The sequence below is a fragment of the Bos indicus genome, chromosome 22, assembly GCF_029378745.1.
Source record: "Bos indicus isolate NIAB-ARS_2022 breed Sahiwal x Tharparkar chromosome 22, NIAB-ARS_B.indTharparkar_mat_pri_1.0, whole genome shotgun sequence".
NCBI classification, from domain to species: Eukaryota; Metazoa; Chordata; class Mammalia; order Artiodactyla; family Bovidae; genus Bos; species Bos indicus.
This window is the reverse complement of record NC_091781.1, coordinates 44,174,341-44,201,423: the sequence shown is the minus strand read 5'-3', so window position 1 is coordinate 44,201,423 and position 27,083 is coordinate 44,174,341. Positions and strand designations below refer to the sequence as shown.

The 27,083-nt window shown below is 43.7% G+C and overlaps 1 protein-coding gene and 1 long non-coding RNA gene across 7 annotated transcripts in view; one reads left to right on the top strand and one right to left on the bottom strand.

Moving 5' to 3' along the window:
* ARHGEF3 (Rho guanine nucleotide exchange factor 3) overlaps positions 1-27,083 on the bottom strand; it is a 313,947-nt gene that overhangs the window by 19,295 nt on the left and 267,569 nt on the right. For 5 of the 6 annotated variants that reach the window (XM_070776453.1, XM_019984724.2, XM_070776454.1 and 2 more), the window contains 3 exons: positions 23,089-23,196; positions 5,510-5,680; positions 2,175-2,237 (listed from right to left, as the gene is read on the bottom strand). In XM_070776453.1, coding sequence (XP_070632554.1) covers positions 2,175-2,237; positions 5,510-5,680; positions 23,089-23,196 — 342 coding nt within the window. Of the gene's footprint in view, positions 1-2,174; positions 2,238-5,509; positions 5,681-23,088; positions 23,197-24,067; positions 26,314-27,083 lie in introns of those variants that run through there. The other variant, XM_019984728.2, reaches the window with a different exon arrangement.
* Positions 12,310-26,413, top strand: LOC139178614 (uncharacterized). The gene is made up of 3 exons (XR_011563004.1): positions 12,310-12,485; positions 16,164-16,364; positions 26,302-26,413. It is a non-coding gene; the product is annotated as an uncharacterized lncRNA (long non-coding RNA).

Sequence of the window (27,083 nt, the reverse complement as noted above, 5' to 3'; positions counted from 1 at the left end):
TTGGCTTTCCCCAGTGACTTCTCCCATAATGCTGCACAAACAGCAGATGGGTGTGGTTGGAGCAGATGAGAATCCGGTATTGCCTTCAGCCTTTGCAGTTGCTGATAAACCAAAGCTGATTTTTTCAAGCTTTTTTTTTCCTCCTAGTATATCTTACGTCTCAGAAAGGGCAAGAATTCTAAATATAGAGCAGATTTGATTTGTATAATGTTTTAAAAATTAACCTTACTGAAGGTCCAGCAGCTTGAAAAATTCTCACTGTGTACAAAATTAGTTACCACTAGGTTATTTTTCAATCAGTCTGTATTTAAACTGTGAAGGGGGAAAAAGGTGCTTGGTATCCTTTACTATGAAACTGAAGCAGAGAGGGCAAAATCTCTGCTAATCTTATCATCTCTTATTAATGGTAAGTAAACCAGAGTTCAGTTCAGTTGTTCAGTTGTGTCTGACTTTTTGCAACCCCATGGACTGCAGCACGCCAGGCTTCTCTGTCCATCACCAACTCCTGGAGGTTGCTCAAACTCATGTCCATTGAGTCGGTGATGCCATCTGACCATCTCGTCCATTGTCATCCCTCTCTCCTCCTGCCTTCAATCTTTCCCAGCATCAGGGTCTTTTCCATGAATTGGTTCTTCACATCAGGTGGCCAAAGTTTTGGAGTTTCAGGTTCAGTGTCAGTCCTTCCAATGAATATTCAGGACTGATTTCCTTTAGGATTGACTGGGTTGACCATGAATAATACATGTATACACAATTATACCCAAGGCACTGCAAAGACTGAGACTGCACAGTCCCTGCGTTCAAGTTTTATAAAGCTCACTGGGAAGATTTAAAAAAAAAAGGTGTGGAAAAATTAATGTTAAAAAAAAAAGTTTATGGTTAAAAATAGGAGAGATGTCACATGGCAGCAAAAATTCACCAGATGATAACTGCTCTAGTAGATCAGAGAATTAGAGGTGGATTGGCTATGGGATATTTTAAAGATGAGGTACTTGGCACAGAGAAAGAGGTAGTAAATACTGTTGAATGAACTGAGATTTGAGTTTGCTTCTGGAGGACAGGTGGACATGGATGGTTGAAATGAAAGAGAGGGGTTTGCTGGAAGGCAGGGCCAGCAAAGCAAAGGGTACAAGTGAAAAAGGTAAGGAGGTTGATCTTGGAGGAGGAAGGAGGAGCTGAACTTATGACCAGCAAGAGGTCTCCTAGAGTTAAACGCCTCCTCTGTCCTCCCCACGTTCTTCACCTTCAGCCCTGCCCAAAACTCAATTTTTGTTGACTGTATCCAACAAAAGCTCGGATGGCCATCTCTCAGGAATGCTACGGATGGGACTTGATATTAGCATAAAATTAGGTTCCCAGGCCGGGAAGTTCCCCTGCAGAAGCAAACGGCACCCACATGTGTATTCCTGCCTGGAGAATCCCATGGACACAGGAGCCTGGTGGGCTACAGCCCATGGGGTCGCAAAGAGTGGGACATGACTGAGCAACTGAGCACATGCACACACACAGGGACACTTAGGAGAAGGGAAGCATCTTTCCAACCCTGTTAATTTTTGAGACAGCTGAGAGAGTCACAGGAAGAAGTCTGGATTTTAGCCTCCACGGCGGACAATGGAATGGAAAGGTTTTTGAGGCAGGATGGCTGTCAAGATTATACAGACTACAAGGCATGAATTTCCTTTCCCTTCCCACACACAAAGTGATTACAGACGATTTTCCATATGAAAGACCCTAACTTACAAGACAGTATTCATCTGCCTCCATGAATGACTTTACCCACTTACGGGACTCAAACGACTTTCTCTCTAAGACACCATTCCAATTTCAGACGTCTGCATATTCTCTCCCAGGGCTGAGGGAGTCCTGCCTGTGAGACTTCTAGGACAATGAAATGCATGTGAAGCCAGGCCTCATGAACACTTTCTGATTAAAATGAGGTCTTCTTTGGCGTGCGTTAGAGACATGCATGGGTGCCAGCCCTAAAGGTGTCAGGTCTAGAGCCTGCTTGCTTTGAGCCATTTTCCCTACTACTTGGTTTGTAGGTTCCTCTCAATTTTTTATGACCTGTCTTAGTCATAAAAAGAGTGATCATAAAGTACAGTCTTAGCACTGTGAAATTATTCAGAGGAAGATAAGCAGGAGGTGACTCAAAGGACCACTGGATTTGAATGTACCTTTTTTGCCAATTTCAAGTCCTCTATTAAATCTTCTTCTCCTTGAGAAAGCTCAAAGATTGCCTGCAAGGAAAGATAACACACATTTACTGAACTTTCATTTATGAGACCAAATTCAAATGATGCTGGTGCCAGTGTGCAAAGCCCCAAATCTACTTATTTCTTCAGGATTTTTACAGGATTCTTAAAATATTAAATTAACCCAAAGCAATTGTATCTAGTGACTAAAACCTACAAAAAAAACAATTATGCAAAACTTCTGTGTAATGTGCTTATCTGTTTGTGGGAAAAAGAGTTTCCATTTATGCTTCCAATCCAACAAGTCATCTTTCACTTACAGAATTTTGATGCAGCTGAACAAGACAGAGTTATTTCAGGTGAAATAATTAGAATTTGAGCCATGGTTGTGAGTCTGTGTCGTGGTTGTGAATGGCAATCATAATAAATGATACAGGGCCTGTTCTCAGTGACGGATATGGAATTATTATTAACTGGGCCATCACAATTTGTCTTCCTTCTATTCAACAGAAGGTGAATCTCAACAGAGAGCTTTATTCCTATCAGCCACTTGTGTTAAGGCTGCATTGTAGGAAGAATCCAATATTTTATCACTTTAAATGTCTGGTGAAGTTAATTCATTCTAAATTACTTCTCACCTTCACACTGTACAATAAATAAAACCAAAGGAGCTGGCTGTGTGAAAATGTGTGTAAATGAATCATCTCTAATTTGGCTCTATTAAGCCATCTTAATCTAAGAGCTATGATGCACAGAACAGTCTTTTACTTTCACCTAAGAGTCTAAACTGTTGGCAAACTTAATGTTATTAAAGGACTGCATGTTTGTGGTGATAGTTCAGGGACTACGGCGTGTGTTTTGAATTAGAGGGAAGAAGGCAGCAGGCGTGGAGAACACCTGCGTCCCTGGGCCTATTGAACAGTGGGGTGATGAACGTGCTCCCTGGCAACAGGTGAAGGCTGGACGCTGTGCTGGAGGCCGGTGCATGGCGACCCCTCTCAAGGTCCATAACGTTTCCACATCATGACCTCCTGGTACTCTATATTTTGTTTAACCTTTTATTTTGAAATAATTATAGACTCACACGAGGAGTTACAAAAATAATACAGAGAGGATCTGTATAGCCATGACTCAGCCTCCTGCACTGGTGCCATCTTATATAACTATACAGCATTATCAAGTCCAGGACGTGGGTAGGCACAATAATGAACTATTTTTACTTGGACCCTGGGAGCTTCCCAGGTGGCTCAGTGGTATAGAAGCCGCCTGCCAATGCAGGAGACTCAGGTTTGATCCCTGGGTTGGGAAGATCCCCTGGAGGAAGAAACTGGACCTTCCTCAGATTTCCTTGTATGTCTGTTTCACCAGAGCTGAGTGTGGCCCCCAGGAGAGGAGGACCACAGAAGCTGTAGTGGGGTACACGGTGGGCAGGCATCTGTGTGGGTGGAAAGCATGAAGACCACGGGCTTTGGAGTAGGACAGACCTGGGTTCAAATCCCACCTCTGCAACTTTCTAGGTGGGTGACCCTGTACCTTAATCATCTCCTCATCTGCAGAACCAGTCCTCCCATCTTTCCTTACTACTATCAGAAAGTCCAAGTTACATATGTACACTACTCACACTTTGGAAAACGCAGAAAAATACGAAGAGGAAAAATTTAAATCATCCACAATATCATCTTGTTAACCACTGTTAAAATTTTGCCACTGTTAATATTTCTGCAAATGATATTAGTGTATATATTATTTTTAAATTGCCTATTCATTTTTTAAAATAGATAATACATCGACATGGTTCAAAATTCATAGCATAGGAATGGCCACATGGTGAAAACTTCCCTCTCGCCTCCTTCCTGCCATTCAGTTCTTCTATCAGGAGTCAACAATGTTACCAGCTCCTTATACGTTTTTTCAGAAATATTTTATGCATCTATAAGCAAATACAGGGCTTCCCTATAGCTCAGTTGGTAATGAGTCCGCCTGCAGTGCAGGAGACCCTGGTTTGATTCTTGGGTTGGGAAGATCCCCTGGAGAAGGAATAGACTACCCACTCCAGTATTCTTGGGCTTCCCTGTGGCTCAGCTGGTAAAGAACCCACCTGCAATGCAGGCGACCTGGGTTTGATCCCTGGGTTGGGAAGATCCTCTGGAGAAGGGAAAGGCTACCCACTCCATTATTCTGGCCTTGAAAATACCATGGACTGTATAGTCCATGGGGTCACAAAGAGTCGGACATGACTGAGTGACTTTCACGCAAATAACACACACATATACACACACTCATTTTTCCTTCTTCTACATAAATGGTACCATACTATAACACCCTACTTTGTGTCTTGTTTTATCCACTTAGCCAACACTTCTTGTGTTTCTATAGTTACAGAAGGTATGGGCATTCATTATGGAACCAGGCCTTGATAATAGATGTTTGGGTTCTTTCTGGCACTGTTTTAAATGTTTCTGTGATGAATAACCTTACACATACTTTGTTTCATCTATGTACAAGTATGCCTGGCAGATAAAGTCCTAGAAAAGAACTGCTGAGTCAAAAACCTAGAAAGTTCTCAAATACTCCTTTCGCCAATGTCACGTTTTCTACTAGAAAAGATATTCCAAGGATTTCCCTAGATGATACACCTTTGAAGTGTTTAGCACAGCTTGGCACATGACAAGTTCCCTATAAAGTAATATTATCATAGCCATCTAGAGCTACAGATGCATAAAATTTATAGGGAATGAAATTAACTGCATTCCATACTAAAGTCTTCCATAAAACTGGATCAAAGTTTCATAAACTGAATATTTAAAAATATTCCAGAAGGTGCTATTAAGATATAATTAATGTGATTATTTCTGTGAACGCTAGGATCCTAAAGAGATACTTCCTGATTCATCTTCTTTATAAATCAGATTTTCACATCACTTTCTTTTTTTTTCCTCTCTAATATTTACTTATTTATTTGACTGCTCTCAGTCTTAGTTGCAGCATGTGGGATCTTTAGCTGCGGCATGTGGGATCTAGTTCTCTGACCAGGGATGGAACCTGGGCCCCCTGCATTAGGAGCACCAAGTCTTAGCCACTGGACAACCAGGGAAATCCCCACATCAGTTTTTTTTTTTTTTTTTAAGTCAGGGCCATACCCAACCAGATGGATGCTGGCTTCTCAGTTCCTTACAAGGTCTGACATCCCCATCCACCCTCCTTCTGACGACGCGGTAAAGAACTCATGTGGAGACAGGGGCATAGATGCGGCCTGGCTCTCACCCATACTGCACCTTGTTTCAAACACACGCCCAACTCCAGGGGCCCCAGCCTACCTCCTGCCGTTTGATTTCCTTGGACGTGAGCATTTGATTGACGCACACGTCGAAGGTCTCACTCCACAGCTTGCTGTCTCTCCGCTTTGTGCTCGAGGGGGCAGCATTCCTGGACCAGGGTCGGGGGCCCAGGAGGTCGGGACGGCTCTCACTTCGGAAGCTGATGGACCGCTGAACAATGAGAAAAACAAACCGTCACAGGCACGGCAGCAGGACTGGGTGGATCATGTGAGCGGCTTCCTGTCACTGACAGAACATAAATCAGACATGTGCAAGGAGGAGAGGAAAATGCCACGAGGCTCGTGGGAAGTAGGGCATTGTCTCTCGCCTACGTGCTAAGGAAAATTGGGCAAGGGGCCGCTTTCAGAGACGTGCTGGGAGTATCCGTTCTGCGAGACTGGGCTAACCCTGTGTACCATAGCATAAGAGCACTTCAGGTCAAATGCGTGCACACAGACGGCTCTCAGTCAAGGGATGGGCTCTGTTTTCTTCCAGTGGACACCTCCGCTCTCGAGAAGAACAAAGGTTAACAGAAGTGGATGTTCTTCAAAAAACAAACCAACCCAACATCTGGCTAGTAGGCCTACTCTCCTCCTTCTGGGAACACAGCCCACTCTCCTTGGGTAACCCCTCTCACTTCATTTGGGCAGACTCCCCCAGACCTGACCAATCAGAGTACCCCACCACCCTGCTTCAGAGAGGGGACCTAATTCCCTGGAATTTGCTGTGTGCTCCATGGGAGAAAGAACAGACGATCGTTTCTTCAGGACCATAAGCTCAAGAGATAACCTAAGCAGCAGTTTCTTGCAGCAACTCACTCTGGTTACACAGAAGACTGTGTATGCTACAGGAGAGCATAAAGGGACACACAGAACGGAAGAAGGAGAGAGTTCACAGTGGGGGGAAGGGAGCAGCAAGCTCTACCAACACCATCTGAGCCCCTGGATCTCAGTGTGATTGAAGCCAGGAAGAGCCACGCAAAGACTAAAGGGCTGACACATTCCCCTGTCGGTTACCATCTTGGCAGCAAAGGACACCACTCTCGCCTTATTTTTCTGATTTTCCAAAGAGGTTCTAGTAGACTTTGGGATGGTCTAATCATCCAAAGTCTTCCCATGTAGCTGAGACAAGCTAGCACAGTGCTTTCTCTTGACAAATGCAAATAATCAAGAAGAAAGCTGAGTGTATCATCTTCAGCCTTCATCCTAGAAGATTTCAACACACATACTGGAAATGTTGCCAAAGCAGTGAGGTGTTGCTGTGCTCAAAAGTCACATTCTTATTTAGCAAGTATTCCCTGCCACAGCTGTGGCCACATTGTCTATGGCCTTCGATGTGAAGTTCCAACTCCTTAGTTGGGCACTGAAGTCCTCCTGTAATCTGACCACAGTCTGTACATCTAGGATCACCTCCTACCACTCAACCATGAGCCCCCTCTTCTCCAGCTCTACTCGGTTATCTGCCGGACGTGCCTAAAATGTAATGCTCTGCCACTTGCTGTGCTTCCTTCAAGCAGTCTTTTTTTTCTGGAATGCTTTTCTTGCCTTGCCTTGCTGGCGAACTCCTAACTGTCCTTGGGATAGGTATAATGCAAACACCTCCTCTAGGGAGCCTGTACCAATGTTCTCCCATCCTTTCCCAGAACCATCTGGACATATCTCTGATATAGTGATGATCACACTTCATGATACTTATAGTCATCTACTCTGAACTAGAAACTTCTGCGGGTAGGAACTGATTTTGCATGTTAAATATGAGTCATCATCACTGAAACCTTCTAAGGTAGCTTTCAAATATTTTGAGATTCAACAATAAAATTTAAGAAAGTATATTTTAAAAGAACTATCCATAACATTGTTGAGTACATTAGAATTCGTCTGCTTTCTCAGGTGGCACTATGGTAGAGAACCCGCCTGTCAATGCAGGAGACAGAGGAGAAGACTTGGGTATGATCCCTGGGTTGGGAAGATCCTCTGGAGGAGGGACTGGCAACCCACTCCAGAATTCTTGCCTGGAGAATCCCCATGGACAGAGGAGCCTGGCGGGCTACAGTCCTTGGGGTCACAAAGAGCCTGCACACACACACGCATATCTGCTTGATAGAATGTTATCTAGCCATTAGGACACTTCTGAGAGTTCTGTGTGGTTTTTTTTTTTTTTCTTGATATAGTTTTAACAGCTAAAAATCCCTTCTTTGTAAGTCAAAATAAAATCAGAATTCAAATCTGTACATGAACACTTTATAATTATGAAAAAGTGCACATGAGTGAAGATACAGAAGGAATGCCACAAAATTCTATTGTTTTAATCTGATTATATTATGGGTATTTTTTTACCCATGGTTTACAATTTTTCATCAATCAAGAATAATGAGTAAATATGAAAAATTTAAAAAGAGACTGCCAAGGGGCTTCAGAGTACAACCACAACTTCCTGGAAGCGGGAAGCTTCAAACAGCAACACAGCTCTGCAGGCTGGCACAGGTGTCTGTGAGCTTCTGGGCTCAGGGATGAGCTCACGATCACTGGACCAGCCCAGGGCTGGCCAAGAAAGCACTTGCTCCAAACACAGTTCACTAACAGGACCTCACAAATCCTTGGGATCTCTTGAAAACAAGCCCTTGTAATAAACAGTGACCAAACTAATGCTCGCAGATCCAGATCCCTCCAGCACTAAAAATCAATTAGCTACAGGCACGGAAAGGTCAAAACAAGCAAAGTGAGTCATCAAGAGACTCTCTCATCTCAGTTTGCAGTTCTGATGCCAGCTGGGGCGGGAACTGAAGAGCAGAAAGAGAGGAAAACACGAAAAGGAGGATTCAAAATGAAAGACGTTTTCCACTTTCACTTGAGAGCATCAACCGCCTTCTTTGTTACGGTTTCAGTCCCTGACCAACTTCAAATTTCCCCTCGCTGCCACCAGGTTGAAAGTATTGTATGCTAACTTTGAATTTTCATATAAAAGTACATAAAATTAAGTACAAATCCCCTCATTTTTCTAAGTCCACTTTCTAGAAGTAACTGCTGTAAGTTTGTTTGAGATCTTTCTGAACCTTTTCTATGCATTTGCTAACATTCATAGAAAACACGTCTTCTCTTTTTACTCAACATGTCTCTCCATGTTATAAGACTCATTCTTAAAAAAAAAAAAAAAAAAGAATTTATGGAGGTACAATGCACATCATATGAAATTAACCACTTTTACAGTGAATAATTCGGAGAAGGCAATGGCACCCCACTCCAGTACTCTTGCCTGGTAAATCCCATGGATGGAGGAGCCTGGTAGGCCGCAGTCCATGGAGTCGCTAAGAGTCGGACACGACTGAGCGACTTCACTTTCACTTTCCACTTTCATGCATTGGAGAAGGAAATGGCAACCCACTCCAGTGTTCTTGCCTGGAGAATCCCAGGGACAGGGGAGCCTGGTGGGCTGCCGTCTCTGGGGTCGCACAGAGTCAGACACGACTGAAGTGACTTAGCAGCTCAGTGAATAATTCAGTGGACTTTAGTACATTCACAGTGTCATGCAACCACCACCTCTAGTTTGAAAACATTTTCATCACCCTGAGGTCACCCAATCTTTTTTTTAAACTGAGGTACAGTTGGTTTACAATATTGTATTAGTTTCAGGTATACAACATAGTAATTCAAAATGTTATAGATCAGACTTCATTTATAGTTATTATAAAATATTGGCTATATTCCCTGTGCTGTACAATATATCCCTGTAGCTTATTTATTTTATATAGTTTGTACCTCTTAAGTCAACCCATTCTTTTTAATGGCTACAGTGTTAGTGTCCCATAATCTGGATGAGCCACATGGATTTAAGCAACCTACAACTGATGGACATTAATATTGTTTCCAGTGTCCGGCTATTATAAAAATTGACTCAGTGAACATCCTTTAGGTATTCGTGCTGGTATTTCTGTAAGGCAGATTCCTTAAATAGAATTCCTTGGTCTGAGAAGTAGCCACTTCTTAACGTTTGATATGTACTGCCAAATTGACCTTCAAATAATCTGTTCAACTTGATAGTCCCCAGAAAGGCATATGATATTTCCTTTCCTACACACTCATCAACATGATATTATTATCAGTCTGACAGGGAAAAAATACATCTTAATTTCAGTTTCATGTTCTGAACATAGGATTGAACATATTTTTATGTTTTTATTGAAAAATTTCCCAGAGTTAGAGATTTTCTACTGTTGCAGTTTTGGGGAAAAAAACAGACAGGTGAGCTATACTAGGTGAATCCTATCTCTAAGAATTCCTGGCTTTGTGTTTCCTTAGTACCTGATGCTAGGCTCGGGGTCTAAAGGGGAAGGGGCAGGGATGAAGTTCACCACATAGATCACAGAAAAGTGAAAGTCACTCAGTTGTGTCTGACTCTTTGCGACCCCATGGACTATATATAGGGTCCATGGAATTCTCCAGGCCAGAATACTGGAGCAGGTAGCCTTTCCCTTCTCCAGGGGATCTTCCCAACCCAGGGATCGAACCCAGGTCTCCTGCACTGCAGGTGGATTCTTTATCAGCTGAGCCACCAAGGAAGCCCAAGAATACTGGAATGGGTAGCCTATGCCTTCTCCAGGGGATCTTCCTGACCCAGTAATCGAACTGGGGTCTCCTGCATTGCAGGTGGATTCTTTACTAACTGAGCTATCAGGGAAGCCCATAGATCACAGAGGGACCATTATATACCTGCCCCTGCTTAGCACTTCTCACAAATTCTCTCCAGTCCTCACAAGAACCCTGTAAGGTGGGAGTTTATTCCCATTTTACTTATGAGTAAACCGAGGCTCAGGAAGGCTAAGGTTCAGGATACAATACTAGATCTGTGTGAGTCCAAAACCCGAGCTCCTTCCACTTTAGGGGTTGTACCTACTGTTTGGGCATCCCAGGTGGTGCCAGTGGTAAAGAAACTGCCTGCCAGTGCAGGAGACATAAGGGACTTGAGTTGGATCCCTGAGTCGGGAAGATCCCCTGGAGGAGGAAATGGCAACCCACTCCAGGATTCCTACCTGGAGACTCCCATGGACAGAGGAGCCTACTGGGCTCCTATTCATAGTGTTGCAGAGCTGGACATGACTGAAGTGACTTACCATGCATGCACCTGCTGTTTACAGGCAAATCATGCATCATGAGGAGGTTTTGGTGAGATGGGAACCAGCCTTCTCAGAGTTCAAGTTAAGAAGAGGGCATGCATTTGCTCAGTTTTAGGAATAATGACTGAGTGGCTCTTTGATTAAGCAAACTTCTGATTTACACCTTTAATTCAATTCAGTTCAGTTGCACCTGACTCTTTGCGACCCTGTGTACTGCAGCATGCCAGGCTTCCCTGTCCATCACCAACTCCCAGAGCTTGCTCAAACTCATGTACATCAAGTCAGTGATGCCATCCAACCATCTCATCCTTTGTCGTCCCCTGTTCCTCCTGCCTTCAATCTTCCCCAGTATCAGGATTTTTTCCAGTGAGTAAGTTCTTTGCATCAGGTGGCCACAGTGTTGGAGCTTCAAGCTTCAGCATCAGGCCTTACAATGAATATTCAGGACTGATTTCCTTTAGGGTTGACTGGTTGGATCTCCTTGCAGTCCAAGGGATTCTCAAGAGTCTTCTCCAACACCACAGTTCAAAAGCATCAATTCTTTGGTGCTCAGCTTTCTTTATGGTTCAACTCTCACATCCATACATGATTACTGGAAAAACCGTAGCCTTGACTAGACGGACCTTTGTTGGCAAAATAATGTCTCTGCTTTTTAATATGCTGTCTAGTTTGGTCATAGCTTTTCTTACAAGGAACAAGCGTCCTTTAATTTCATGGCTGCAGTCATCATCTGCAGTGATTTTGGAGCCCCCAAAATTAAGTCTCTCACTGTTTCCATTGTTTCCCCATCTATTTGCCATGAAGTGATAGGACTGGATGACATGATCTTTGTTTTTGAATGTTGAGTTTTAAGCCAACTTTTTCACTCTCCTCTTTCACTTTCATCAAGAGGCTCTTCAGTTCCTTTTCACTTTCTGCCATAAGGGTGGTTCATCTGCATATATATGAGATTATTGATATTTCTCCCAGTAATCTCAATCCCAGCTTGTGCTTCATCCAGTCCAGGATTTCACATGATGTAGTCTGCAAAGTTAACCAAACAGGGTAACAATATACAGCCTTGATATACTCCTTCCCCAATTTAGAACCAGTCCATGGTTCCATGTCCAGTTCTAACTGTTGCTTCTTGACCTGCACAGAGATTTCTCATGAGGCAGGTAAAGTGTTCTGGTATCTCTTTAAGAATTTTCCACAGTTTGTTGTGATCCACAGTCAAAGGCTTTGGCATAGTCAATAGAGTAGATGTTTCTCTGGAACTCTCTTACTTTTTCGATGATCCAACAGATGTTGCCAATTTGATCTATGGTTACTCTGTCCTTTCTAAATCCAGCTTGAACATCTGGAAGCTCTTGGTCCAAGTATTGTTGAAGCCTCGATTGGAGAATTTTGAGTGCTACTTTGCTAGTGTGTGAGATAAGCGCAATTGTGCAGTAATTTAATTAGGATGGATTAAAACAAACATTTTGTCTTTTTAAAACTCCACTTCGAAGGCGGAAGGATGCTGAAAGAAAGAATCCCCAAGAAATAAAGAATGCTAGGCTGGTGTGTGGTCAGTGGCTGACTGGCCCTGGAGGCAGCTCACAGCCAACCAGCCCCAAGCCATGCTCGTGGGTGGGGCTGACCACACCCTCACCAGTCAGGAGTACAGCTCAGCACAATTAGACGAAAGGACTGGAGCTAGGGGAGAACAAGGTGACTGCTGCTGGGAGGAAAAACCCAAAGAGGAGGCTGCCTTGAGAGAGGAGAACAGCCGCATGCCTTCTAGTCCCACCACCGCCCACCCCCCTGCTCTGGCTCTTGCGTCACCATGTGCTCTGTGACATCACTTACTAGTTTGATTCTGACATGTCTGTTTCCTCCCAGAAGGTAAGCTCCTTGAAGGCCCAGGGTCTGCATCTGTTCTATTCACTGATGGATTCATCTGCACTGGCACATGGTGGGTCCTCAACAATCTTGCTTAATGAGGGAATGTCACTGCTTGCCTGTGAGGGGGGCTTTAATCTCCTTCTCTGTCCAAAAGGTGAGGATTCTTACCCATGTTTATAGATAAGGGAACTTGAGGCTCAGAGAGGGTGATGCTTTGCTGAAGGTCATGTAGCTGACCTGTGCTCCAGAATTTAAACCAGGTCAACAGTGAATTCAGGATGACAACCCACATCTGGTCTATTTGAGTCCAGCTCCCCCAACACATTACAAATTTTAACCAATATCCTACCCTGCTTCCTCTAGGGTAAGATTTAAGCATGATGGGATGTGTGCGCCCAAACAGATGAGGATCAGGCTACTTCTTGGCCTGCGGCAGAGACTCCCCACCCTGCCACCACTAACGTCTTAGGCCAGAACAGCCTTTTTGTGAGGGGCTGTCCTGGGTAGCACAGGATGTTTAATATGATCCTCACCTCTAACCACTAGATGCCAGGAGTACAAGTGACCAGGAGAGGCTCACTTCAAACTAAGGGACTCAGCCCTGGGAGGGACTGGATACAAAATAGAAACATGCATGGCGATACCCTTCATTGTGGGGAATCTGGGCCTGGAATGAAAAATGTTCCAGGACAAGCAAGAGTTTCCATGAGGGAAACTGGCCCAGCAAATCAGTCAAAAACCCAAAGCTCATAACTAGTGGCAGCTACAATAACAATGGCCATAGCAGGCGCAGATACTGCAGATTTAGGAAGTGGGTGCTCATGTTTATGCCTGGCCTGGGTATATGGAAAAGATGCTGGAGGTGGGGGAAAAGCTGCCGCCTTTACATGTGTCAGAGGAAATGTAGACCCGGCATGATAGGCATGATGGAACAGATTTGGTTTGTTAATGCTCCCTGTTCAGTGGGGCACTCCCTTGTCCTTTTCCCAAAACAGAAGGTCTCTATGGCCAAAGATAACGCACTCCAATTAAGAGTTAGAGCCAGGGAAATCCTCTACACTGACCATTGCTATTTTGTAGCAGACAGCTTACTGTTTAATGGATTGGAGGTTAGGGTGGGACTGTAAGAGGAAAACGTGTCTGTGTTGCTACTACAATGGATTAAACCAGAAAGTACAGTGGTGGTGGTAGGGAACGGGGAAATGTTCTCAGTGTCCTGGAGGAGACTGTTTTACAAAATTTGATTAGAGTAATTAACTTAAATGGAGAAATAACATTTATCAGCTATGAAGCCTCTATCACATTGGCCTCTCATTCTAATCCTGACAGGATTTCCCTGTTGGCTCAGATGGTAAAGCATCTGCTTACAATGTGGGAGACCCGGGTTCGATCCCTGGGTCGGGAAGATCCTCTGGAGAAGGAAATGGCACCCCACTCTAGTACTCTCGGCTGGAAAATCCCATGGATGGAGGAGCCTGGTAGGCTACAGTCCATGGGGTTGCAAAGAGTCAGACACAACTGAGCGACTTCACATTCACATACTAATCCTGACAGAGGCATTGGACAGGTTCTCATATTTTGCCCCCTTTTGATAGATAAAAAATCCAAGTGCCAGAGGATTAAGTGACTGGCATAGGTACACGCTGGAAGAGAACTGAGTCTAGCTTTTCAACTACGAAACTCCAACAAAACATGAGTTAAGAGCACAGGCTGTGGAGTAACACAGACCTGGTGTCAAGTCACTTCAGTGGCTGAGGGACCTTGGAAATCTCTTTGGATTTCAGTTTCTTTACTTGTAAATTGTTTTAGTCACCACTCAGTTGTGTCTGACTCTTTTGCGACACCACGGACTGTAGCCTGCCAGACTCCTCTGCCCGTGGGATTTCCCAGGCAAGAATACTGGAATGGGTTGCCATTTCCTTCTCCAGGAGATCTTCCTGACCCAGGGATGGAGCCACATCTCCTGCATTGGAGGCAGATTATCTGTAAAAGGGAAGGGACATAGTAATAAATACCTCACGAAGTAGTAGTGAGGATTTGATAAGATAAAGCATATCAAGGGTTTGGCCAAGTGCCTGGTAGGTGATCAATAGGAAAAGGGTATGACCTATCACAGTTATTACACCACTGACTGCTCTGCTGCCATTAATACTTGTTTATATGACTTCATTTATCAGCAAACAGCAGACACATGTCTAAACTATTTGGACTAAATACCTCTACATGGGACCTCCACTAAGGTAACTTTTAGGAGGAGAAAACACTATAAAAGCAAAAGATGTGCAAAGAGCCTAAAATACCTGACAATAGGGATCAGTTCAATAAATTACAGCATAATCACACAATGGAATATTGCACGGTTGTTAAAAGCATTCTTCTGTGCTCGTTTTGGCAGCTCATTTACTAAGGGCAGAGCCATGCAGAGAAGGGCCCGTACAAGGATGACATGCAAATCTGTAAAGCATTCTTCCTGAGAGAATACTGTCTTATTTTCTTTGTATCTATATGAGATGATGAATGTTAACTCGTTGTGGTAATCCTTTCACAATACATACAAATCAAATTATGCTGTATACTTTAAACTTACACAGTACAGCTGTATGTCAAGTTATATGCCAATAAAACTTGGAAAAAACATTCTTTTTTAGAAATTCTTAATGAAAATAGGAAAGTCTCACAAGTAGAGTTAAGGAAGAGAAGAAAGATCCCTATTTAAAATACAAAATGATAACAGGGGTTACCCCTGAATGGTGGGACTATGGATGATTTTTATTTTATTTATTTTTTTCTTTTTGGCTGTGGTGGGTCTGCTGCTTGGGCTTTTCTCTAGTTGTGGCGAGTGGGGGCCACTCTCTAGTGAGGGCATCTGCTGGTGGCTTCTCTTGTGGAACGTGGGCTCTAGGGCTCAGTGCTTGTGGCTCCCAGGCTTAGTTGCTCTGAGGCATATGGGATCCTCCCAGATCAGGGATTGAACCCGTGTCTCCTGCATTGGCAGGCGGACTTTTTTTTTTTTTTTTTTTTAACCACTGAGCCACCAGGGAAGCCCTGACTATGGGGGATTTTTATTTTCATTTTCACACTTCTCTGCATTTATTTCTGGGGAAGGCAATGGCAACCCACTCCAATACTCTCGCCTGGAAAATCCCATGGACGGAGGAGCCTGGTAGGCTGAAGTCCATGGGGTCGCTAAGAGTCAGACATGACTGAGTGACTTCACTTTCACTTTTCCTTTCATGCATTGAAGAAGGAAATGGCAACCCACTCCAGTGTTCTTGCCTGGAGAATCCCAGGCACAGGGGAGCCTGGTGGGCTGCCGTCTATGGGGTCACACAGAGTCGGACACGACTGAAGCAACTTAGCAGCAGCAGTAGCAGCAGCAGCAGCTACGTTTATTTTCCAGATTTTTCATAATAAAGAGATAGTAATGAAGGGAAAACACAATCAGGACAGAAATGTGCAAGACTATGAACACTGAGTCAGAAGTGGTGCTATCAACAAAATCACAGTATGGTATCCAGTTCAGATTAATGTACATTGAAAACATGGTAAACGGCACTAGACCAATTCACAATCAATAAATGTCAAACCTGAAGGATCTAGTAAGAGGACAAACCTTTTTTTAGTTGGGAGACATTTTGAGTAGATGTGAATGACAGCTGAAGAAAATATTTGTTTCAGGTGTGGAGAAAATATCGTACACTTTGCTTAGTGCCAGCCAGGAATTAGAAGTCTTCCAGAGCCTTGGGCAAGCAGCCTGACCATCTTCACTGGGCACCATCTGCACACAATAACGCTAATGGTAAAATATTCCACAGGCTGAAATGGAATGACGACTGTCCCTACCACATCAGCAAACAAAGCATGAGGAACAGCAGTGAGGTAGGATGCTCCAGACTGAAAATCTGGCTATTACTTTTAGATCCTGGCAAACTGCAGGCTTTATTAGGACCAAACTGACTTTATAAAAGCCTACCACAGCAGAGGCATTGCCAAACCTTACAGAATCCAGCTCTAGCGTGACTGGCTGCATGACCTTGGGCACATTCAGGATTTTTCCCTATAAAGTCCTGATGAAACCTACCCTGCAGAGTTGAGAATGAGGCTATGAATATAAAGGACCTTGCACAGAACTTGGCTCAGTGTAAATACTGAGCTAATGAAAGACGTTAGGACGAAATTTAAAATGACAAGCTTTAAATTGCAATAGCCAACTATTACAATAGTCAAACTTTTACTCCAGGAACAGCAGAAACTCAGGAGTTCCCTTTAACATGGAATACAAGTTTGCTCTCATCTACATTCTTACCTTCCAGACAGGCGGTTTGGTTTCTGGTTTTTTCCCCACACTTCTTCCTCAAACCTCAAATGTCCTTTCTCCCCTTCACCCTCATCATCTCTGAGCCATTTCAGACCCAACATGAGCCCCTGAACCCTTGCTCCAAGACAGAGAGAAATATGACTATGAGTTTAGAATTAGTATGTGAGAACATGGAGAAGCCATTCTGTCCAAGACAGATATACATCAAAAGTAGAGGCTTGATGCTCAATGTCACTAGTTATCAAAGAAATGCAAATCAAAACTAGCATGCGGTATCACCTCTCACTAGTCAGAATGGCCATCATCAAATTGTCCACAAACAATAAATGCTGGAGAGAGTGTGGAGAAAAGGGAACCCATCTATACCGCTAGTGGGAACTAAAAAGAGAACTACTGTATGATCCAGAAATCCCACTCCTGGGCAAACTCTCAGAGAAAACCAGAATTTGAAAAGATTCATTCACCCCAATGTTCACTGCAGCACTATTTACAATAGCCAAGACATGGAAGCAACTTAAATGTCCATCAACAAAGGAATGAATAAAGAAGATGTGCTACAATGGAATATTACTCAGCCATAATAAAATAATGCCATTTGCAACAACGTGGATGGATTTAAGTCAGAGAGAAAAAGACAAATACCATATGGTATCACTTATATGTGGAATCTTAAAAAAAATGATACAAATGAACTTATTTACAAAACAGAAACAGACTTATAGAATTCAAAAACAAAATATGGTTACAAAAGGGGAAATGTGGGGGCAGGGGCAGGGATAAATTAGGAGTTAGGGATTAACATATACACACTACTACATACAAAATAATCAACAAGGATCTACCACACAGCACAGGAGACTCTACTCAACATTCTGTGATAACCTACATGGGAAAAGAATCTGTAAAAGAATGGATATATGTGTATGTATGACTGAGTCACTCTGCTGTACACCTGAAATTAATACAGAACTGTAAATCAACTACACTCCTATATAAAATTTTAAAAAAAATCGGAGGTCTAACTGATATCAGATGGCTTAGATTTGTGATTATCTATAATGGCAGAAAAATGCAAACTACTGAAATGTTCAACAATAGAAGGGTGATTGAATAAACATACATCCTTTTGACAAAACACTATATAAACCCATTATCTCTTAAAACTAGAGATAATGATAAATGTTTAATGACAAGAAAAAAGGTCCTTATACCATGAGTTATTTTATATGGTTAAGACAAAAGCAAGTTAAAAATAGTATGATTATAATTTTGTTTTTAAAAAGTATAAATGCAGTACATATTAATAGTAAAAGAAAAGATTGCCCAAGTATATACCAAAATATTAATAAAAGTTTTTTGGTGATGGAAAGATGGGATTACAAGAACTTTTATTCCCTTTTCTGACTATGATGTTATATAATCAGAAAAGAAAGCAAAATAGAAGGCACTTTAAAAAATAGAAAGTTCATTAAAAAATTCAACATAAGTACTTAATGATATAAAATATTTACAACGTAAATATCCATTAATAGGAGACTAGTTATATAAAATAAATAGCATCATGTTGGAATAATATATACTTAGTCAATTAAGATCATATTTTCTAACTGTGATATAACATTTCCCTTAAGCCATAATAAAACTTTCATCTAGCTAAATGACAAAGGGAGGAGGAAAAGAAGAGATGAACAAGAAACAGCAGGTAAAATGCATAAAAAGACAAAAAAGAAAATCAAAAAGAAAAAGCATTAAAAGAAATAAATAGAAATATTTAACTTTAGTAAAAGGTACAAAACCTTCAGGAGATGAAGAGGAACCTTTATACACCTAACTGTGCAGCTTGGAAATATGTGAAGCAAAGATCAATAGAGATGCAAGAGAAACTGGTCATCCACAGTCCCTGGGGGTAGCAAGGGGGAGGAATAAATCCAAAGGTAAACAGATAACACAAAGATAAGGCTGGCAGACTGCGAGTAACCCCAAATTAGGCTCAGAGTGTTTAAGCTTCATAGACAGACCTACAATGACACTGAAAGGAAACTATAAAATATTAACGGGTTGTTTGGGAGTGGAATCTTTCTCTTTCCTCTTTTCTGTATTCTTCCATAATGAACACACACTTTTATAAGGGAAAAGAAACACAGTTCAAAGAGAACAGAGGGCTCAGTTGCTGTGTAGGGAGCACAGCATCCCATAGCATGCCCTGGACTCAGCCCAAATGAGTCCACCAGCCGCGCAGCTGTGACGGGGGAGGAGGCCTCGGCGAGCGACTGACCGGCCAAGGCCGCTCGCCTGCAAGGCAGCTCGCCTTCCGCCTTCCTCACTCCACATGAGGAGAGCACACCAGCCCCTTCCAGAGCTGGGCAGCCCAGGGAGGGGATTTATAGGCACAGAGGGATCTGGATATCTGTGCTCCAGTCCACCAGCAGCGCTAACCTCCCCGGTCAGAATCAGACGGAGCGCCATGCAGTCGGCGCTCCCTCTCTGACCTCTGCAAATGCCGCCTTTGTGCTGGGGCCCAAGACCCCGGTCCACAGGGGCATGGGTGGGGGTAGGGAGGAGGCCACAGAGAACAAGTCCTGCAGTGTCTTCCTGAACTGTGGCTCCAAGGACCACTTACACTTGCAACACAGCCCTTGACCTTTTTGGAAGAGGCTGCCAGCCCTGAGCTCTACTGACACCCTCCCGGGAAGCCAGAGGAAGGCCTGCTCAATGTTCTGTTCTTGTTCAGTCACTCAGTCATGTCTGACTCTTTTCGACCCCATGAACTGCAGCACACCAGGCTTCCCTGTCTATCACCATCTTCCGAAGTTTGTTCAAACTCATGTCCATTGAGTCAGTGATGCTATCCAACTATCTCATCATCTGCTGCCCTCTTCTGCTGCTTTCAATCTTCCCCAGCATCAGGGTCTAAGTGTTCTACTATCTATTAAAGCATTGGGTTTGGGCCTAAGTCATATCTCCTCCTATGATAAAAGGAATGTACCCTGAGAGGCCGAACGGGTATCTCTAAAGGCCAGGAGCCAGGGGCAAGGATACTGCCACAGAGAAGCGAGCTGCTCCATTCCAGCACTGTGCTGTTTCGGGAAGTTAGAGAAAAAGCACACACACACATGGGAAAGAAATGAATGACTGCCGAGAGGTTTGGAGCCGCCCTGTGGCTTCTTTTTCTGTTTCTCCCGTTTTAGAAGGGGCATCAGGACCAGCAGAGGCCAAATGAGGAAGGTAGTGAACTTGGCACACTGAGTACTCCCTTTAGGGCCCCCTCCCCCATCCTCCCTGCTCCTCAGGCTACATTAACACCTATCCCGCTCTAGCTGTGGGGAAGGAAGCAATAAAGCCAGGAGGCAATTATTGGGATGCTAGGACTGGAAGTAATTCTGCAGAATTTGCACTGCATGTGCCAAGGTGACTTACAGGGAGATAGGTGGGGGCAAGATGGCATACTCCAAGCTTTGCGGATCATCCTGCAAACGAGGCTGTCTAACTGCATACAACCTCAGGGGCATATTTCCATTTATTGACTCCCACCAAAGACACACTCACAGCATAAAAACACTGTTCAAGTTTTCTCTATGTTCGTGGACATAACCATTATAAATAATTGTGTTTCTGTCTGGTTGTTTCTGCCCAATAAACAGAACCCGGGATTAGCTCTTTATCCTGGTATTTTAAACAAGTAAGTTAAAAATTATTTTGCCAAAAAAAATCTTTGATGTTTTAGAAACCAATATCCACATGTCAGATCCAGCCCCTCAAGTCTGGCCTCAGTCTGTTGGGTTTCAGACAAGGCTCGATTTCTCTTTGCCCCAGTTCTCTAGGTCAGGGCAAATTTGCAAGGTGATTAAATATTTCCTGCAGTGTTCCCTGTGTGGGATCTGTGTAGGGTAGAAACAAGAGAAAAAAATTAAAGGTTTCCTGGGGAGCCAAAGGAAAGATTCTGAAGGAAAGACAATGGAAGATGCACTTTGTGTTGGGGCTGGGCTGCGGTGAGGAGGCATAGACAGCACTGTCCCTAGAATCATGAGCAGAAATGTGGAGCCTGGAGGCCAGGCAAGTTGATGACACTGAGTGAAGAGGCCAGGTGTTGGGAGGATAGCTGGGAGAAGTGGGGACATCCGTAGGTGAATGCTGACTGGCTACTTAGGTACGGCTCATAAGTGCCATGTGAGAACACAGGCCCAGCACTGCTAGGCGTTCCAATTCCTCAAAAGAAGCCAGAAGTCCAGATTGTTACAAGGACTCTTTTGATTTCTAAATGTGAGCTCAAAACAACGTGCAGCCAAACAAAACACAACCGAGGGCCAGAAGTGACTAGAAGGCAACCCTATCTAGGATGTAAGTGACATGAGGGCAGGGAGTAGAGCCCGCCTGAACACTTGCGGAGTGAGCAAGGCCCTTCCTGGGGCACAGGGTGGACTGTCCTCGGAGAGATAAGGGGAAGAGGTGGTGGGCAACATGGAGACTGTAATCAAGGGAGGAAGTAACTACGGTGACCTCGAGCCACCACCACTGAGATGGAAAGGAAAGGGTGAAATGGCAATCGACAGGCTGAAGAATGTTTGAAAAGCAGAACTCAGCGAAAGACCAGATGTGCGGGGCTAGGGCGGTGATGAATCTTCCAGGGGAAGCCTGTGATGAACTTGGCCAGAGGGCTGAGACTGGTCACCAGGGAGAGAAGGTAAACACATTTTTCTTCATGAGCTTCAAAGCCCTTCATCTGGCTCCCCAGGATGACCTTATTTTTTTTTTTTTTTTCTCCTCTGTTCTCCCACAAGGGATCAGGGGACAGCCAGGAGCCCAGAGGTTCCAGCACAGAGCCAAGCCTACTGCTAATGAGACGAGGATTCGTTCAGGGGAAATATTAGCAGAGCTAACAGAGGAACGCGCAGGGCAGGGGATGAGCACTGAGGGGTGGACAGGAAAGAGGGGGAAGAGCTTGGGTTGCTTGGTGTGGCAACAAGGACAGGAGCGGGTGAGGGAGACTTCGAACAGCTCTCAAATCACTGGTGTCCATAGCTTGGGATATGCCTTGGGTGCTGACCCACAACTCTCTTAATGGCTCAGAAAGTCAAGATGAAAAATATTGCTAAGCAGAAGTATTCAGGAAGTGTAAGGAACTGGCAGACTCAAGCCTACTCAGCTGAACAAGGCGAGCCTTTTCATGATAGGAAAAGGATTTTTATCCTACTGGGTGCCCAAGGCCTTTGGGGAAAGGAAAAAAAAAAAACCTTAATGTTCACTTTAAAAGATAAACTTTTTCAGGAGTTTATGAACAAGAACTACAACCACCTGAATTAACCAAAGAATGTTTACAGTAGCTAATATTTACACCTTAGCTAGTTAGGAAGTCAGTGATTATGAACCATGGGCCAAGGAACCATGCTAGGTCCTTTAAATGTACTACCTTGTAAGTCTTTAGAGCGGTTCTCTAGAGGAGCTGGCAGCACCATCCCCAGTGTATCCACATGGAATAATGGCAAGACCTAGAGAGGTGCAGAGTTACCTGCTCAAGGGGACAAACTCATTGAGGGACAGAGCCAAGGCCAGAAGTGAGATACTTCTACTCCCAGGCCCATGTCCTCAGTCAGGGAGCAACAAACATTTTCTGTAACGGGTCCAAGAGTAAATATTTTTGGTGTTGTGGGCGATATGGTCGGGGTCCCAACTACTTGACTGCCTTTGTAGGGCCACGGCAGCTACAGACAACACGTTGACATTTAGGCACGCCTGTGTGCCTGCACAACTGCAGCTACAGACACTGCAATTTCAAATCATTTTCATGGGTTTTGAAATACTACTCTTTGGATTGCTTTTCCGCAGCCAATGTAAAAAGCAAAAATCATTCTCAGCTCCACGGCCATAAGAAATGAGTGGGTGGGCTGAGTTTCTTCTCACATGCTGCGAGGCTCTAAGCCACTCGTCGAAGCCACTAGGCTCTCTTGCCCTCCATCTGAGGTCAGGCGCTGGTTTTCTTGGGAGGCCCATAGATATTTTAGGACCAAATGGATACCTATGAAAGTACATCCGGATGGGGTCTCTGAAACAAAACTGTGAGGAAAGACCCAACAGGGATGATGCCTCCAGTTACCTCTTGAAGGGCTCTGTCTGAAACCAACTTTAAAACATCTCTTTCTCTTCCAGTCTGCTCACTTGCTCTCTTCTATTCAAATAATAAGCATTGATTCAGGTCAGACTGAAACCAGGGGAGGTTCTGGCTAGGACAGAGGTGTCTCCTCCCACACAACAGGGTTTTCTGCAAACATGAGCCCACCGTGTCCTTACCTGCAGGGTTTGGCTGAAGCGCTTTAACGGTGTGGCCTTCACAGGTGGGATGAGGTTGGCGAGAGATGTGACTCTGGAAAGAGGTTTGACTCGTTTATTACTAGGCTCCTAGGGTTTAAAAAAAAAAAAGGAAACTGTCAAGGTCAATTCCAAAGAGAATGTAACTCCACCACACAGTCATGTCTCACTCCACGAGCTGCTGGCTGCACACCACTCTGTAGAATGGAAATGGTACCCATCTCACTCCTGCTGTGTGAAGGTGACTGCTGAGCCAGGGAAGGGTAAATAGTCGGGGTGGGGGTGGGTTGGGGGGTGGGGTCAACAGAGGCAGTCTCTGAGCAGACAGCAAATGGCAAATTCCTTCACCCCAACAGTGTCTGACGGCTTTCAAATCAGAGGCTCCCACAGGAGAATCTCTCTCTCCAACCCCTCTTGCAGACAAAAGCTGCCTCCAATTTCCCATCCAATGACCTTGTCGGGCGGTTGTCTTTTGATGCTTCTGGTTTCATCTTTTTAAAAAAACCTTTTCTCCACCTTGCCTGAAGCCACTGTCCAAATTTCTAATATGCAATGGCTTTTCTAAAGCACAAAGACTGTTCCTTTTAGTACACCAAATTAAAAAAACATTTTAAAGAAGTTATTCTATTACTAGGCTGTTAAGAAAGCCTCTTTGTACCCACAGTATATTTGAAATGCACATATTAATACTTATAAATAACAACTAGACAGCAAAAAGAAAATATACAGAGAGAAAACCCTACCTCGAGCACTAGTTTTTATACTATACCTAGCCACAAGTTATGAAAATTATCACCATATAAAACATACACAAATCTGCAAGTTACCCCAAAGCAAGCTGATGGGTGGGGGAGCATACCTAAACCAATGACTCTGCAGATTAGAGTTACATAAATAAAAACAAGAGGCTGTGGAAAAGAGAGGGACGACAGACAAAACACTTGACAAAGAGAACAGTTACCCTTGTCTTCCTAAGCTCCATCTGACGCGCGGGAGATGCTGGACAGCGCATGAAGACACCAAATTTTGATGGAAAAAGCCACACTGGCCAGTGGTTGTGGTGAAACTCGACCATTTCCAGAGGGAGCCTCAAGGTGTTCATCTTTCTTTTTCAGCCATTGCCTTCAAAGTTTTGAGAGTTAAGATTCTCTAGAATATCCCTGCAAGGTGTTTTGAACATAGTAGGTGCTTGGAAAAATCTTGCCTGAATCTGGAGTTCTGCCAAGACACTCTCATGTCATTTTATGCCCTTGACAGCCTTAGAAAACAGAAGAGTCCTCTGAAACAGACCCAACCTTTCTGGCAAATAGAAAAAAAAAAAATCTAAAGGCTGTTTAAAAAGCACAAAACAATTCCACGATGTGGCCAGGAGTGACTTCATGGTTTCTTGAAGCAAATACTTTTCCAAAACAGAGAATGCATCCGGGCTGCTGGGGACCTCTCCAGCCTCTTGGCATGCTGAGCTGAACAGACAGAAGGCAATTCTCCGAACACCAGGAAGGTTTAGTTCCAAAATGCACAGGATGAATCTCTCAACACGAGAGATATCACATCATAATTATGTAAACGCTGAAGACAAAGATCCGATTGCCCCTCTGATTTCAGATGACAGTGCCCTTCAAGGATGCTCCCTGTCCAGTGCCTGGCTCCTGAGTATCTGTGCCCAGAGGATTTTTAAAATATTTTTTACGTCAGAGCTGCACCACCAGCAGGCTTACTGAATAGAGACACACACACACTCACACGCACGCTCGCACGCACAGCCTCTTGAGCATCCCCTGAATTTTTCTAAATGGCTCCTGCTTTGGCTGGAAATGCCCGAGTTTTGATACAGCACCTTTGGTGGCACAAACTGCATTGCAGCAAGTGAGAAGAAGAGGGCTTTCCTAGGGGAGCAGGATTTGGTCTCATGTACTCCTGCCACACACCTCAGAGCCCGTTGACTCCCAGGTCTCTTATTAATGGCTAAAGCTCCTGGGTCACAGGTTCCGTATCAAATTGGGGAGGTTGAAGGGCAAATGCCAACTGGGTTATCTTGCTTTAAAAAGGGAGCAGGGAGCCTTGCACGCTTGGTGGGATGAGGGAAGATTCGGCTTTGTTTCACTTGCTGTGTCATTTTTCTGAGGCTCTGCTGACTCTGCTGCCCATTTCACATGAGCCAGTCCGCTGTGCGTTCTCTGCACTGCTGTGACATGAATGCACAGTGCAAGTGGCGGCCCCTCCGCAGGTCGTGCCTGTGTTGCTACATGAGATTGTAATTAAAACTCCCTTCCTAAGGCTTCACCCATTTGGAAGTAAACTCTGGGCTGCTCTCTGGTAATGTGACATTCCCAAGTAATGAACAGTCGAAACAGAAACCATTGCTGCATGATGTACTCGATCCAGCAAAGTGGGCAGGTGCAATTTCAAACCAGAACATTTACAGGTTATTAGATCTATGGAGAGGGCTTTATGCCTGACCCACATGAGTGAAGTATGCATTATGGTGTTCTCCTTGAGGGCTTCAGTGAGAATAGGAGATTAAAAACATTCTTGGCCTAATTTGATTTTTCTTTTCCATTTACTACGTATGTCTCCAGCTACATTTTACTGCTGTCTAAAAAGAGCCCTCAGGGAAAATGTTTCCAGATTCCAGTTAAATAGCTGTACTGAGAACCAGCAAATACAATTCCAGGGATGTTTTCGGCTTTATAGAGAGATGACAGAACACAACCTTCAGAAGCTCCCTAATCCAACAACTCAGCTGCCAAACCAAGCTGGGCAAGGTCACTGCTAAACCCACTTTCAAGTGCAGACTATACCCTCACCCTGCAATTTTAAGAGAGAACAGGAGGGCATCTCACTAAAGAGGTTAAAAAAAAGAAAAATGCAGTGTGGGCAGTATTTCTTGAATAACAGTGTTGTTGCATGTTTTCCCTATCTCACAGCTTTTTTATTTTTTTCTTATCTTATTGCACTGGCTAGGACTATCTGTATGTTGTTGATTACAAGCTGAGAGAGTGGGTACCATAGTCTAATTTCTAATTATAAAGTAATTATTATGAAGGTTTCATCATTAAGTATTATATTTGCTAAGCACATGGAAGAGATACCCTTTATCAAGTAAGGCAGCTCCTTTCCATGCTAAGTTAGCTGTGAATTTTTATCATGAATGAGTACTGACTTTTATCAAATATTTTCTCTTTATCTTTCTAGAGGACAAGGAAGGGGGAAAAAAGAAGGAAGAGGTAGAAAGAAGGGAAGGAGAGGATGAAGACAGACATACAGGTCACATTTTTTCATAAAGGAATTGATTCAGCAATTTTAAAAGTCTCTTGTGCTTGAATTACAAACAAAAGCAAATAAAGCACTGCATGTAATTTTATTTTTAATGTGAGATTTCATTAAATATATTTTAATAATCCTTCTCTAGGGCATACAGTTTTTGTCCTTTCCTCATTTTTCCCTCTAAGAGATAAAAACCAAAGCACAACATATGCAATGTAAGAAAATGCCTATCATATCAATATAATTTGGGACGATTTGTATTTCTCAAAATAAGAAGGTTCCATTCTAACAGACACAGCATACAGGAAACCATTCATTCTCCTTACACCTCATTTTTGCAGCCAGAGTAGGGTTGGAGAACAGTGGAAGGGTCTTCCACATCTCCTCTGTAGCTTCCCTGACACTGGTTTTACTGAGCCACAAACATGGCCCAGGAGGGGCCAGATATGCAGCCTTTAATGCAGAACTGACCACTCTACCGCAGGGCAACACTACTCTTGGACGCTCTACCTCTGGCCAGGAGCTAGGGAGAGGTGAGAAACGACTGTGCTAGCAGGCGCATCTGTCCATGAGTTGATGGAGAGATTTTTTTTTTTTTTACTGTCCTTCAAATGTTTAGAAACACCAGGAATCCTTTCTGGGGTTCCATCTGTGAGACAGGAGATGTGCTGGGGATTGCACACCCAGGCTTCACGTGTCACCCATCCTGA